This window comes from Mus pahari, chromosome 10 (assembly GCF_900095145.1).
Source record: "Mus pahari chromosome 10, PAHARI_EIJ_v1.1, whole genome shotgun sequence".
NCBI classification, from domain to species: Eukaryota; Metazoa; Chordata; class Mammalia; order Rodentia; family Muridae; genus Mus; species Mus pahari.
Window position 1 is genome coordinate 60,188,250 of NC_034599.1, and position 13,767 is coordinate 60,202,016.

Sequence of the window (13,767 nt, forward strand, 5' to 3'; positions counted from 1 at the left end):
AAAAAAAAAAAAAAAAAAAAAACAGGGCAGGTGAGGTGGTGAGCATCTATTCTCCTGGCATTTGGGGGGCAGTGACAGGAGAGACAGAATCTGTAATCTCTTCAGGCCACAGGACGGCAACCATGGCTGGGTGGGGTTCCAGGGAGGGGGTGGGGGATCAAAGAGTGTAAGAGACAGAACAACACTGTCCTCTGGAGTCATCAGGACCAGCCCACCCCCAGCTTCTTTCCCAACAGCAGAGTGGGGATCCTTGACCATAGGTTTTGGCCACAGAAGACCAGCTAAGCTGGGTCCCAAACTCTGCTGCTGCCTGGACAGGAGTGCTGGGGGGGGGTGGGGGTGATAAATGAATTTCCAGTGTGTTCCAAGCAGGGGGTTGGAGCAGATTGCAGACAAGCTTGGCTTGCAGAAGTCCCAGATGGCTGACCCATCCAGGCCTGACCTTGGATAGTACAGGCCTGTGGCCACCTCCCAAGATCTTCTGTCCTGGGGTCCTGGCTGAGACAGCAGCAGCCTCCTCCGTGGAGGGGATCTCGGAGGAAAGGGTTGGGAAGGCTCAGATTCCTGAAGTCTAGCCGCGTGCAGCTCACAGCTGTCTCCCTGGAGGAAAAGAAAGACCTCTGGGGGCATGAGGGGCAGGAGCTGGGGATCCCCAGGGATTCCATGCCTCCTTCTTCTTTTTCTCCTGTCTATCTTACTAAAATCCAACCTCAGTGGTCACACTGCTTTTCTGACAAGCCTCCTGCCCCACAGCACGACTCCTTGGTAGGTCCTATCTCCCCTTCTCTCATGCCTGCTGCGCTTGCTCTTCATGTGTGAACACGCCTTGCTCTATCAGAGCTGGAAGGGCCAGGAAGCTCACTCAGCCCAAAGCTCTTATTGCAAGGATGGAGACACAGAGGCCCAGGATTATCGGCTGTGCTGCTGGTCACACATCAGAATGAGTTCTAGGATGGGGACGAGACTTCCGAATCCCAGGTCCTTCTTTTTCTCCTGCCCCTCATTCTAATGATTGTCTTTCCCTCAGACTATTCACATGGGCTTTACTCACTTCATACACCTTCTGTCAGAGCCTGAGCGGAGGGCTGGGGGTGTGGCTCGGTTGGTTGAATGCTTGCCAGACACTGGGTTGGATTCCTATCACTGCCTAAACCCTCATGGCACACTCCTGTAATTGAAACACTCTGGAGGTGAGGCAGAAAGATCTGGAATGCAAGGTCACCCTGGGCTACATAACAAGTTTGAGGCTAGTCTGGAGTTATAACAGCAGCAACAACAAAAACAAGCCTAGTTGGGTGGTAGTGGCCCATGCCTTTAATCCCAGCATCTGGGAGGCAGAGACAAGCGGATCTCTGAGTTCGAGGCCAGTCTGGTCTACAGAGTGAGTTCCAAGACAGCCAGGGTTCACAGAGAAACCCTGTCTCGAAAAACCAAAACCAAAATAAAAACAAAATAAAAAACTCAAGCCTTGGCTGAAGCCGCTTCATGAATTGGCTCTGATGCATTGGGCCAGACTGTAGCCAGCTACAGCTACAGAGCCGTTGGCTAAGGTCTGGGTGCTGGACTAGAAACCAGGTTCCATAAGAACAAGCCAAGCAGATCTGTGTCCTACGTCAGCTTGAAAGTTCTGTCTCTCCTCTCAGCCCTTGTCCCAGATGATTCCCAGAAGAAACCCAGTTTCTGAACTTCTGCTTACACACCGAGGAAGGGAGAGAGATACAAGAGGTTATGAGCATGTACATCCACACACTACTGTTGAGAGGATCTGTCCTGCTGCATTGTGGGACCTGGTCCATGAGAGCCTCTTTTCTCCGAGTGCAGAGATACGCCTGTGGTGGTTCATACTGATTGTCAAGCTTACAGGATCTGAACTCATTTGGGAGATGAGCCTCTGGGCATGTGTCTGAGGAAGTCTCTGAAGTGAGATTTAATTAAGGCAAGGCCCACACTAAATGTAGGAGGTATTATCCCATGGCATGGAGCCTGGATTAAATAGAGAAAAAGTGGTCAAGCAGTAACATCTGTCTCTCTCTGCTTCCTGACTGTGGGTATTATGTGACCAGCCACCCCAAATTCCTGCCGCCAGGCCTTTCCTGCCATGATCGACTGTATATTCTTATACTGCAAGCCAAAATAAATCCAGTCTCTCTTAAGTTGCTCTTATCTTGGCCACAACAATGTGAAATTTAACCTGTGGCTTCCCACTGTCCAACTGAGCTAGAAGAGCTCAGTCAGGCTCTGAGAGTGACATTATTCCTTGCTGTAGAAGGCGTCCACCTCACATGTTGGCATGGGACAGGCAGCCCACCCAGGCCACCTAGATGAGGGTGTGACATGAGGCAGGACTTATCTTCCACTTCCAGCTGGGGTTCTATCTTTTCAACCAAACTCTCAAGATGTGATCTGAGGACCACCAGCTCCATAGCAAAACCAAGTCTCATGTTCTGAGTCAGAAACTCTGGGGGTGGAGCCAAGAAACCTGCTTCCCCCACCCCATAAATGTGTATGTGCATGTGCCTGCATGAGTATATGTGTACCATGTGCATGTCTGGTGTCCATGGAAGCCAGAGGGTGTTGGGTGCCCTGGAACTGCAGTTAGAGGTGACTGCAAACTGCCTGACCTGGACAATGGGAACTGAAGATAGGTCCTCTGGAAGAACAATAAATGCCCTCCCACTCCCACTCTGAGACAAGGTTTCTGTGTAACAGAGCCCTGGCTGTCTTAGAATCAATTTGTAGACTGGGCTGGTCTCAAACTCACAGATATCTTCCTGCCTCTGCCTCCTCGGTGCTGGGATTTAAAGGCTTGTGCCACCACCACCACAGACTCCTGAGTGGTGACTTGTGATTTTTTTTTTTTTTTTTTGAGACAAGAACATATGTAGCCCTGGCTGGCTTAAGACTCCCCATATAGCTGAGAATGATCTTATACTCCTGGCTCTCCTGTCTCTATCTCTAAGTTCTGTGATTACAGGTATGTCCCAACACATCTGGTCTGTGCAGTTGGATTGTTCATGTTAGGCAAATGAATGCCCTGCTAATGGAACTACATCCCCATTCCCTTCTAGCTGGTTCTGATGGTGCTGAAGTTAGATAGCCTAGCCATGGCCTAAGACAGTAAGCAGTTTCAGGCTGGAGCTGGAAGAGGGATATAGGAGAAACCTTAAAGTTCAGGCAGCAAAGCCAGGCGCGGTGGTGCACACCTTTAATCCCAGCACTCGGGCGGCAGAGGCAGGCAGATTTCTGAGCTCAAGGCCAGCCTGGTCTACAAAGTGAGTTCCAGGACAGCCAGGGCTATACAGAGAAACCCTGTCTTAAGCCCCCCCCCCCAAAGAGAAACCCTGTCTTAAGCCCCCCCCCCCCAAAGGAAAAAGTTCAGGCAGCGGTTTAGTCACCTGTGGGTAAGGCTTGCAGGTAGACATACACACACACACACACACACACACACACACACACACACACGCGCACACACACACACATCTTGCAGAGTCTCAGAGCAGTTCATATGCTGAATCTCTCTGGTCTCAGTGGGTGTGGGGAGGCACACAAATGGAAGTGGAGAGGGGATTCAGAATGAACCATTTTTACCAGGTGACATACTGTGTACCCCACAGTCTTTGTCCCTCATCCCCTCTGAGGGTCCCCGGGGGCTCTCTCGAAGGCCAGAGAAGCTGAGTCATTGCCCAGTAGAGACCAAGCACACCCGTCCACAGAAGCTGAGGTGACTTGTGTGCCAGGGCTTCAGAGCAAGTGCTAAGACCCTGTTGTCCATGGGCTGGCCGGCTGGGGAATGTGGAGGGTCAGCAGACAAAGCTTAAGCCGGCTCACACCATCCGAAGCTATAAAATGCTTCTCAGATGGAGAATTCCCCTCGGCCCTTTCCCAGGACTGAGTCCAGCCTTCCTCCTTACCCTCGTCTCTCTGAAGTAGACTGTGGCACCCAGGCTGTGGCCCACTTGGGTCATCACTGCTCAGTGGCATCCTCCCCCACCATCACACCCCCACATCCCTAAGGATCTCGATGTTAAATTCTTGTCCCCGAGAATTGCTGGAGATGTGGGGATGGGAGGGAGCCTCACGCTCAGATCTGGTTTCGCTGTTGTTGCTGCTGCTGCTGCTGCTGCTGCTTCGTGGCTGGCTGCCATGGGCTGAGCCACCAGCTGTGCTATATAAGACGGCTGGACTGCTGGAGAGGTGAAGAAGTCTTGGACCCCCAGCTAAGAGTCTTGCTCAGGACACGGTGAGCTCCAACCCCAATCTCTCACCCCATCCCTGTGTCTCACTACCTGGCTCTGCTCCTACCCCCATTCCTAGATACCTCATTGTTCTTTCTTTGCTGCCTAACCCCCAAAAAAAGAAAGAAAGAAAAAAAGATGCCTCATTCTGCTTCGTTCTTCTCTTTTGCTCCTCCTTATCCAGTCTTCCCTCAGCCCTGCTTACCTGAAGTCACAATGCCCCCCAAGTGGCCCCATCTTGGTCTCTATACCTTTTCCTCCTGTGGTCATCCACTGTGCACTGTCTGGGAATTCTAGGGGACATCCGCTGGGGAGCCTGAGAGTCAGGCCTCTTTGGAGGAAATGGTGGGCTGTCGAGAACCTCTCTGCTGGCTGCCAGATGAGAAATGGCTTTTCCACAAGGTGTCTCAGGCCACCCTGGCCTCTTCCACAGACCTAGAGCTGGCTCTGGCTGTTTAGGTCTGCTCAGAGCCTTGGAGCTTGAAGTAGCCTGAACCAATTGGTACATCAGTCTCAGGGTGAGACAGTCTGCACTGTGGATTTGTTTGTCTCTGGAGACATCCAAAAATTCAAGGGATCTTTTCCTTCCAGAAAGAAGACATCTTCCCTCTCCTCTGCACCGGACTTAGTGATTAAAGGTAATTTTTTTTTTTTTTTTTTTAAATAGAGAGTCTTGTTCTTGCTGGGTAGCGAAGGCTATTCTGTAACACACTATAATAGCTCAGGCTGGCCTCTAGCTCACAGCAAGCTACCTACCTCAGTATCCCAACGGCTAGGATTGCACTTGGGATCCTACTCATCTGGAGGGAACAATTTTTTTAGATTAGATTCTGGGTTGGCTCTAACTCTTGGGGAGAAAAATACCCAGGCAAGAAGGAGACTGGTCCACCCATGTCCACCCCATGATTCTTTAACATTATTTCTGGGCATGTTTTCTTCTCCCTACTCCTGTAGCCCTGACTCCATGTTCCCAGTTATTGGGAGCCCTGGGTTCTCACTACACACCCATTCAGTGCTCTTTAGTTGGCTCCTGGCTATGGTGCTCCTAGCCAGGTTCTAAGCAAACAGGCCAGAATAGGTTCCAGCTGTGGCCCATGCACATCTGGGATGTCTTCTGCTCAGGCCAGGACTACATGGTCTTAATATGTAGCCACCTATGCAAAACTGTGAGCCCCAGTAAAGGGTAGCCAGGACGAAAGTCTGGGGCTTGAAAGTGATCCAGCAGGGGCTGGAAGTAAGGCTCTTACTGTCAAGGGACTTCCTTTGTGGCCTGTCTGCCGTGGAACCTGGCAGGTTTAGAACCTGGGTCCTGCTTGTTTGGATTCAGATCCTCACTTTCTACACCTCCCAAACAGCTCAGTTTGGCAGTTCAAGTAGATGTCCTTCCATAAAGCTCTTCCCTTCATCCTGGACAGGTCAAGAGCTATGTCTACTGGAGCCGTTAGGGATGTGACCCGGCCTTGGGATGTAGCTTAGTTGGCAGCCTGCTTGCCTAGCTCGAAGGAAGCCCTTCATTTCATCCCTAGCGTCACATAAAGCCAGTGTACCAACTGGAAGTTTCAGCACTCAGAAGATGGAGGCTGGAGAATCAGAAGTTCTAGGTTATCCTTGTGTACACGTGAATTTGAGGCCAGCCTGGGCTACAGAAGACCACATCTCCAAAAAAAAAAAAAAAAAAATGTGATTCAGAAGCGTGAGATATGATACCCTTTGCTTCTTTGCAGATCATTGGCTCTATGAAATATCCCTGGGGAACCACAGGTCCAACTTTGTGAAGCAGCGTCACTTCTCTGTGACATTTCTACGAGGCCTGAGGGAGAGATGGCGGCAATCAAAACCTGGGTATTCGCTTTCCTGGTCCTTGAGGTCACCACTGTGCTGGGTATGTACCAAGTCTCTGCTTGCTCCCATAGCTTCTACTTGCCACAGTGAAGTTATTTCTGTTCTGGGACCCAGTTATCTATGCTTCTGCCTGGCCTGAAGACTTGAGGCCGTTTGATAGTTTATACCCTGTTCACGCTTCAAATCTAAGATCATTCTTAGTGTTAAGATTCACGGAACAAAATCAAACAAGCAAGATGAATAGTCACTTGAGGGGAGGAAGACAAAAAGATAGAAAAGGTTCTGCTTGGTGCACTAAATTTATCTCTGAGCTTCCTGGTAGCCAAAGCAAAAGGGGAGTCACAACCGTGACATTCCCAGAAGGTTTAAGGTTTGTCCGTTTTCAGTCGCATGAAAATTCTTCTGGCAAGAAAACTCGGTTTCCTTTATACCCCCGAAGCCAGATTTGATGACACACCAGAAACCTTTCTGTGGTCCTTGCCCTCTGCTCCCACACTCTGATGACCGGAAGATCAGAGAGAAGGTGCCTGCTGGCGCTGCTGACTACCTGAGTTGCTGCGCCCCTTTGGAGATCTCTCACTCTCCCACACTGCCCGCCTCCCCTCACTCTCCCACCCTGCCCGCCTCCCCTCACTCTCCCACCCTGCCCGCCTCCCCTCACTCTCCCACCCTGCCCGCCTCCCCTCACTCTCCCATCCTGCCCGCCTCCCCTCGTTTCCAATTATACTGCTGATACAGCGCGCTAAAGCTGCGTGCCCTGCAGGCTCCTGGCCACAGAAGCAGGAACAAAGGCAGCCCCTGCACAGCGCAGGCCCTGTGTGTGCCCGCCTCCTGCCTCGCCCTTTCCACCTCGGCAGCTGCTGTTTGTGAAGATGATTAACATTCAGCCATCTGAGGGGAAATCAGATTAGGTTGATTAAACGGGCTCCCATCACCCCAATTAAGCAGCACAGAGGATTCTGACTTGGCTCCTTGCCTGGGAGTTAATTGCCTTTCAAGGCTTTTGCAGGTCTCTGCTCTCCCCTCTCCTGCTTCTGCAGTCTTCGTGCCAGCTTTATGTAGAAAAGGGCTGCCCCTTATCCCAAGGACTCTCTGCTCATCCTCAGGGCAGAACAATGAAGACCACAGCCTAGTTAGTTCACCGAGTCCTTTGTGGGATGGTGGATCTCAGTGCCAACCAGTCAAGGGAAAGGGACTTCCACTCTTTGCCAGGCTCTGAGTTAGAAGAGCTTTCTGACATTTATTCAGTATGTTCTGAGGCAGCGCTTCTCAGCCTTCCCAATGCCGCAACCCTTTAACACAGCTCCTCAGGTTATGGTGACCCCCAGCCATACAATGATTTTTGTTGCTACCTCATAACTGTGATTTTGCTACTGTTAGGAATTGTGATGTACATATCAGATATGCAGGATATCAAATATGCAAAAACCCCAAAAGGGTTGCAACCCATACAGTGAGAAACACTTAAGTATTTTTATGAATGAACTCTTACTGTCTTCTTTTGATGAGAGAGTAGGCAGGGTCAGGTCCCCAAGTTAGTTAGGAAATGGCAGAGTGCAACGCCTCTCTCCAGAGACATTCGTGTCCTGTTTCATAGAACCCTCAGGCCAGCAGCACCCTATGAGGGGAACTTTGTGTTTTCACTTTATAGGAAAGGAAAACAAAGCCCCATACAGACTCTCTAGCAGAAGTCTCAACCTACTAGCTGACTGAAGTATCTCATGACCCCATTTAAAATGTTTGTTTATGTAATTGTGGGTTTCATTATGTCATTTTCACACAAATTAATGACCCTTTCCCTCTCTAGTCCCCCTTCCACTCCTGCTGACACCCCCTTTTTCCTTTCCTTTTTTTTTTTTTTTTTTTTTTTGGAGATGGGGTCTCATTATGTAGCCTGGTTGGCCAGTCTATCCCTGAGCGCTCCTCCTCCCTCTGTCTCCTAAGTGCTGGGATTAAAGGCGTGCAACACTATGCCTGGCCTCCTCCTCTTTCTTTTCTTTCTCTTTCTCTTTCTCTTTCTTTCTTTCTTTCTTTCTTTCTTTCTTTCTTTCTTTCTTTCTTTCTCCTTCTTCCTTCTCTCTCTGTCTCTCTCTCTTTGTGTGTGTGACTCTCTCTGTCTCTGTCTCTGTCTCTGTCTCTGTCTCTGTCTCTGTCTCTGTCTCTCTCTCTCTGAGTTTCATGTAGCTTAGGCTGGCCTGGAACTTACTATGTAGCAAAGGCTATCCTTGAACCTCTGACATTCCAGCCTATAGCCCCCCAGGTGCTAAGATTACATGCATATACCACCAAGTCTACCTGCTCATCCATTTCTAGAACAACTGAAAAGAGAATACCATTTTTCAAGCATGCCCTCCATGCCAGCCTCAGTGTGTGTTTATGGGAAACAGGCTGAGAAATAAAGCCTTTGGGGGATTCACAGGAGTGAGTGGCAGAGTGGGGCTCTGGGCCCGTGCTTAGGGTTCATGCTACATCCACTTCTGACCTTCCTCTGCATCTTCAAGCCCTGTGAGCCCTGGCTTACTCTTCTGTTCTACAGGGAGACAGACGATGCTTACCCAGTCAGTGAGGAGAGTCCAGCCTGTGAAGAGGACCCCTAAGACCCTTGCCAAGCCTGCGGACTCCCAGGAGAGTGAGTCTCCACTGGACCAGGGAGGGATGGGGTGGGGCCTTTGCTGAGCTTGCTGGGTAAGTCTCTGAAGCCTGGGTAGGATGTTAGGATTTCCTGGAAACTTCATTTTAATAAGACACTTGGCAGTTCTCTCCAGATGGAATTGAAGAAAACTCAGAGTCAGGAATCTTCCCGATGTATTCCAGAAATGGGGTGTTTACATGCTAGAGCCGGTGGGGAAGGAAGGGGTAGATGAGGGTGTAGAAATAGCACAGGAGTCTCACCAACGCCCTAACTGCCTTGCTAAGAGCTTTTTAATGCCAGGGAATGCTGTGACCCAAACCACACGGGGAAAGCTTGCCCCATGCACAATGTTAGAAGCAGGGGTGGGGGAGATAGAATGGGAGAAAAGAGAGATTTCACAGAAACTCACTAGCATGGTCTACCAGGCTAAAGAGAGCCAGAATGGAGGGCTCCACACTGTGAGAGGGAGGATTGGAGAGTTGCTGGAAAAATGAGGGGTAGAGTGGGGTGTGGGAAGTGGGGATTGAGCAGAAGCAGGAGGACTCAACCTGGCTCTGTCCCTCAGGTCCCGGCGAGTGGACAACGTGGTTTAACATCGACCACCCAGGTGGGCAGGGTGACTATGAGCGACTGGATGCCATTCGCTTCTACTACGGGGAGCGTGTGTGTGCCCGTCCCCTGCGGCTAGAGGCCCGGACCACTGACTGGATGCCTGCGGGCAGCACTGGCCAGGTGGTCCATGGCAGTTCCCGTGAGGGCTTCTGGTGCCTCAACAGGGAGCAAAGACCAGGCCAGAACTGTTCCAATTATACAGTGCGCTTCCTCTGCCCACCAGGTGAGTCTGAATGGCCGCGGGCAGCCCTTACCTCCCAGCAGCCTTAGCACTGGAGATGAGGGGGATCTGAACAGCCCATACCCGCCTACGCTCTCAGCCTCTTATCTTTAGTGAGATAAGATCCCCAGAGCTGCTCCAGTCAACTGGTTGTGTTGAGTTCTGCTGACTCAGGAGGGAAGACAGTGCTCGGAGGAGTCTTAACTTATGGACTTTTATTTCTAGCTTACTGAGTGCAACTGCTATTTATGTTTGTGGTACTGGAATCGAACCCAGGACCTTACAATAGGCAAGCCCTCTACTACGGAGTGACATCTCCAGCCATCTACCATTTTATTATTATTTTAAAGAATGAGATAGAGTTTCTCTAAGTTGCCCTGGAAGGTCTTAAACTTGTGATTTTCCTGCCTCTGTTCCAAGTAGTTGGTATTACAAATACGTGAAGCCAAGCCCAGTGCAACTGTATTCATATAGCCCAAGCTGGCCTTGGGCTTCCTATGTAATCTTGGATGATCTTGAACTTCAGATTTCCTTCTGCCACTCCCCCCGCCCCCAAGTGCTGGGATTGTAGGTGCGAACCACCACACCTACAGGCTGGGGCTCCAATGTGTATCAGGCAAGCATTCTACGAGCTTCATCCCTCACCCTCTGCCCTCTTCCTTCTCCTCACTATGTAGCCCTAGCTAGCCTGGAAATCGTTATGTAGCTCAGGCTATCCTTGAACTGCTGATCCTCCTGCCTGACTCCAGAACGCTGGGATTCCAGTTCAGAGCTACCATTCAGGCTGACCCTGAAGCCACCATCCTCCTGTTTTGCCTGGAGATTACTGCTTCTGGATTGAGACAGGTTTCTCTGTGTAGCCTTGGTCGTCCTGGAACTCACGTAGGCTAGGCTCAGAAATCCACCTGCCTGCCTCCTAAGTGTCGGGATGAAAGACAGTGTTATCCCTGCCTGGCTGGCCTCTTATGTGTGAAACGGGATTAGCAGGGCATCTTCAGAGTTTAGTTAAATAATAATAATAATAATAATAATAATAATAATAATGTTTTATTTGTTTCTAGCCTTCTTTTTGTAGAACAGGCTGGCCTTCGAACTCACAGAGGTCTGCCTGCCTCTTTGCTTGTTTGTTTACTTGTCTGTTTAATTTTGATTTAAAGTCTCACTTTAGTTTAGGCTTGCCTCAGACTTACTATGCAGCTCAAGCTAGTCCCTATAATCTGTCCGCCTCAGGTCTCCAAGTTATGGGAACTCCTGCGTGTCCTTGCATTCATAGGGGTTTTGATGAAGATTATGTAAGACAATGAACGAAGCTGCTGCTACAATTTCTATGTGCAGGATGCTGGCTACCCTCATTATTTGGCCCTGACAGTTGATCTTTGAGGCATGGCTATCTCAACAGGATACCTGAGGCTCAGAGAAGACATAGTTGTCCACTAGCTACACTGCTAAGTGCTACCTAGGGATTTGAACCATGCCCATGCTTTGGAGTCCGTGTTCTTTGAATCCCGCTCCATCCATGCACTAAATAGTGCAGATATTAAGTGACCAGCTTCAGGCCTGCACTCTGGATGGTTACCCAGCTCCGGGACTCTACCTGTCTATATAGATTAATGTTGCAAGACCTGGTGCCTGTGATGGTGAGGAGGTAGAGAGAAAGAGTCTGGCTATTCAAGTCATTGTAAACTACAGGCCCTGAATTCCCTACTGTCTGTAGGGAGAATGTAGTTGTTTCACACCAGGGCTGCCAACAATGTAGTCCTGCAAGCAGTACTGCACCCCCCCCCCAAAAAAAAAAACAAAACCCTTTCACCCATGAGCTGCCTCTATGCAAGCTTTAGAGCCATTGCTTCTTCAAGACTTTTAACTTCCCTTGTTAGAAAAAAAAATCATTGCAGGCCAAGGTATGGTTCAGTTTGTCAAGTGCTGGCTTAGCATCCACAAAGCAATAGGTTTCATCTCCAGCAACACCTAAACTGGGCATACGGTAACCTGCCTCCTTACAGTGACAGTACTCAGAAGATAGAGGTGGGGGAATCAGACATTGGAGGCTAGCCCTGGCTAATGAGGCTGTCTCGATATTATTTTTACTTCATTGCAATAAATATAAATATCTCTGATATTTATCAATAGGGACCTTGTGCTCCCTCACCAGAGAAGATACAACCTTGCAGTCAGACTTCCTGACCCAGTACCCTGGGGGAGAAAGTGACTCATGCTGATCTCATCCTTTAGGGTCCTTGCGACGAGATACAGAGCACATCTGGAGTTCCTGGTCTCCCTGGAGCAAGTGCTCAGCCGCCTGTGGTCACACTGGGGTCCAGACCCGTACCCGCACCTGCTTGGCACAGACAGTGTCACTGTGCAGTGAGGCCACCGAGGAGGGTCAGCTCTGCACGAGCCAGGCCTGCTCAGGTATCTCCCTCCCTCTGGGCGCTGAGCCTCTGTGGTAGGTGGGATTGAAGCAACCTACATGATGAGCTTGAGGGCCAGCGTGAGACCAAGTTGCCTGTTCACTCGTGCCACTTGCTCTACAGCCAAGAACATAATGTATTGTCAACGATCGATCACAGCTTAAGAAATCAACTGGGCAGCACTAGTGCAAACCTTTGGATCCCAGTGCTTGGGAGGCAGAGGCAGACAGGTTGGAAGTCAGCCTGGTCTACAAAGTGAGTCACAGGACAGCCAGGGCTACACAGAGAAACCCTGTCTTGAAACATCCATCACTCCCACATATCACCCCCCACGCCCCAAAACAAGAAAGAAAAAGGGAATCAGGAAGCTGCTTAGGGGATGTTTCTGGAGCTAAATCTGAAGGGCAGCTAGGACTTAGTTGTACAGGCAGGTAAGGATAAGTGAGCATCCAGGCTGGGCGAGGGGATAGGATGGGTCAGATTCCATAAAGTCCTGCTGATGTGGCTCCTTGTCCCACAGCTTGTGACCTGACCTGCCCCATGGGCCAGGTAAATGCTGACTGTGATGCCTGCATGTGCCAGGACTTCATGCTTCACGGGGCCATCTCCCTCCCCGGAGGTGGCCCAGCTCCAGGAGCCACTGTCTACCTGCTGGCCAAGGCACCAAAGATGCTGACCCAAACAGACAGCAGCGGGAGGTTCCGAGTTCCTGGCTTGTGTCCTGATGGCAAAACCATCCTGAAAATCACCAAGACCAAGTTTGCCCCAATTATGATCACAATGCCCAAGACTAGCCTGAAGTCAGCCACCATCAATGCGGAGTTTGTGAGGGCAGGTGATTACGTGTCCTGTGAGAAGAGGGGTTACAATACTGAGGGCTTCTTTCTCAACTAAGATGTAAAAACCCCAGTGTAAAACCCAAAATCTTTACTATGACCCACAGGCCTTCTATCCTCTGGATTTTCCTAATATCTCTTCTTTATTCCTGCTATGCAGAATCAATCTATTATAGTCACAAGGGCTTGGTCTGTTTCTCAAATGTGTACTCAGTGCAGAGTGTAGGGTGTTGGTAGGTCCAGCACCCTAAGGCATAAGGACTTCCCTGACCTACTGTCTAAAATAGTCAATTACCACAGAGGTTTGTAGGTCGCAGGGCAGCCTGGAAAGTAGAATAGTTATAAAAAGATTCTGCCGGGGGCCTAAGACCGGGAATTACACTAGTGAAGCAATGAGTTGTGCCCTTTGTAGCACTTAGTGTGTGGCTAGCAGAGGTTCCCTGCATTCTCAGTTGGCCTACCCAGATGCTACCAGACAGTTCATGGGAGCAGGTCCCAAATGCAGGAGGTGGAGGAGGGGAGTCCACTGGGGATCAGTTCCTTTGGGCATTAGGGGGCCACTGGAGATGGGCGGGGGATGGGATCAAGCCATGCAATTGAAATAACCATCAAAGACTCTGAGGAATCAGGGCTCTCTAGAGCCTGTCACAGAGTAAGAAAACCGAACACTTTTCTCATCTTCTCTCCCAGAGACCCCATACATTGTAATGAACCCTGAGACGAAAGCACGTCGGGCTGGGCAGAGTGTGTCTCTGTGCTGCAAGGCCACAGGGAAACCCAGTCCGGACAAGTACTTCTGGTGTGTATTCTGCCAGCTACCCTGCCCAGGTCTCTCTCTCTCTCTCTCTCTCTCTCTCTCTCTCTCTCTCTCTCTCTCTCTCTCTCTCTCCCTCTCTCTTTAAGAGTAACACTTTTAAAAAAAAAGATTTTTTTTCAATTTTTTTATTAGATATTTTCTTCTTCATTTACATTTCAAATG

General features: G+C 49.9%; 1 protein-coding gene across 1 annotated transcript in view; it reads left to right on the forward strand.

Moving 5' to 3' along the window:
- Window positions 1-4,174: 4,174 nt before the first annotated feature.
- The window catches only part of Cilp (cartilage intermediate layer protein), a 16,097-nt gene continuing 6,504 nt past the window's right edge, over window positions 4,175-13,767 (forward strand). Inside the window, exons 1-8 of the mRNA XM_021207664.2 lie at window positions 4,175-4,240; window positions 4,827-4,873; window positions 5,960-6,117; window positions 8,614-8,706; window positions 9,275-9,544; window positions 11,774-11,953; window positions 12,473-12,787; window positions 13,479-13,587. Coding sequence (XP_021063323.1) covers window positions 6,057-6,117; window positions 8,614-8,706; window positions 9,275-9,544; window positions 11,774-11,953; window positions 12,473-12,787; window positions 13,479-13,587 — 1,028 coding nt within the window. The 5' untranslated portion in view covers window positions 4,175-4,240; window positions 4,827-4,873; window positions 5,960-6,056. The remainder of the gene's footprint in view (window positions 4,241-4,826; window positions 4,874-5,959; window positions 6,118-8,613; window positions 8,707-9,274; window positions 9,545-11,773; window positions 11,954-12,472; window positions 12,788-13,478; window positions 13,588-13,767) is intronic.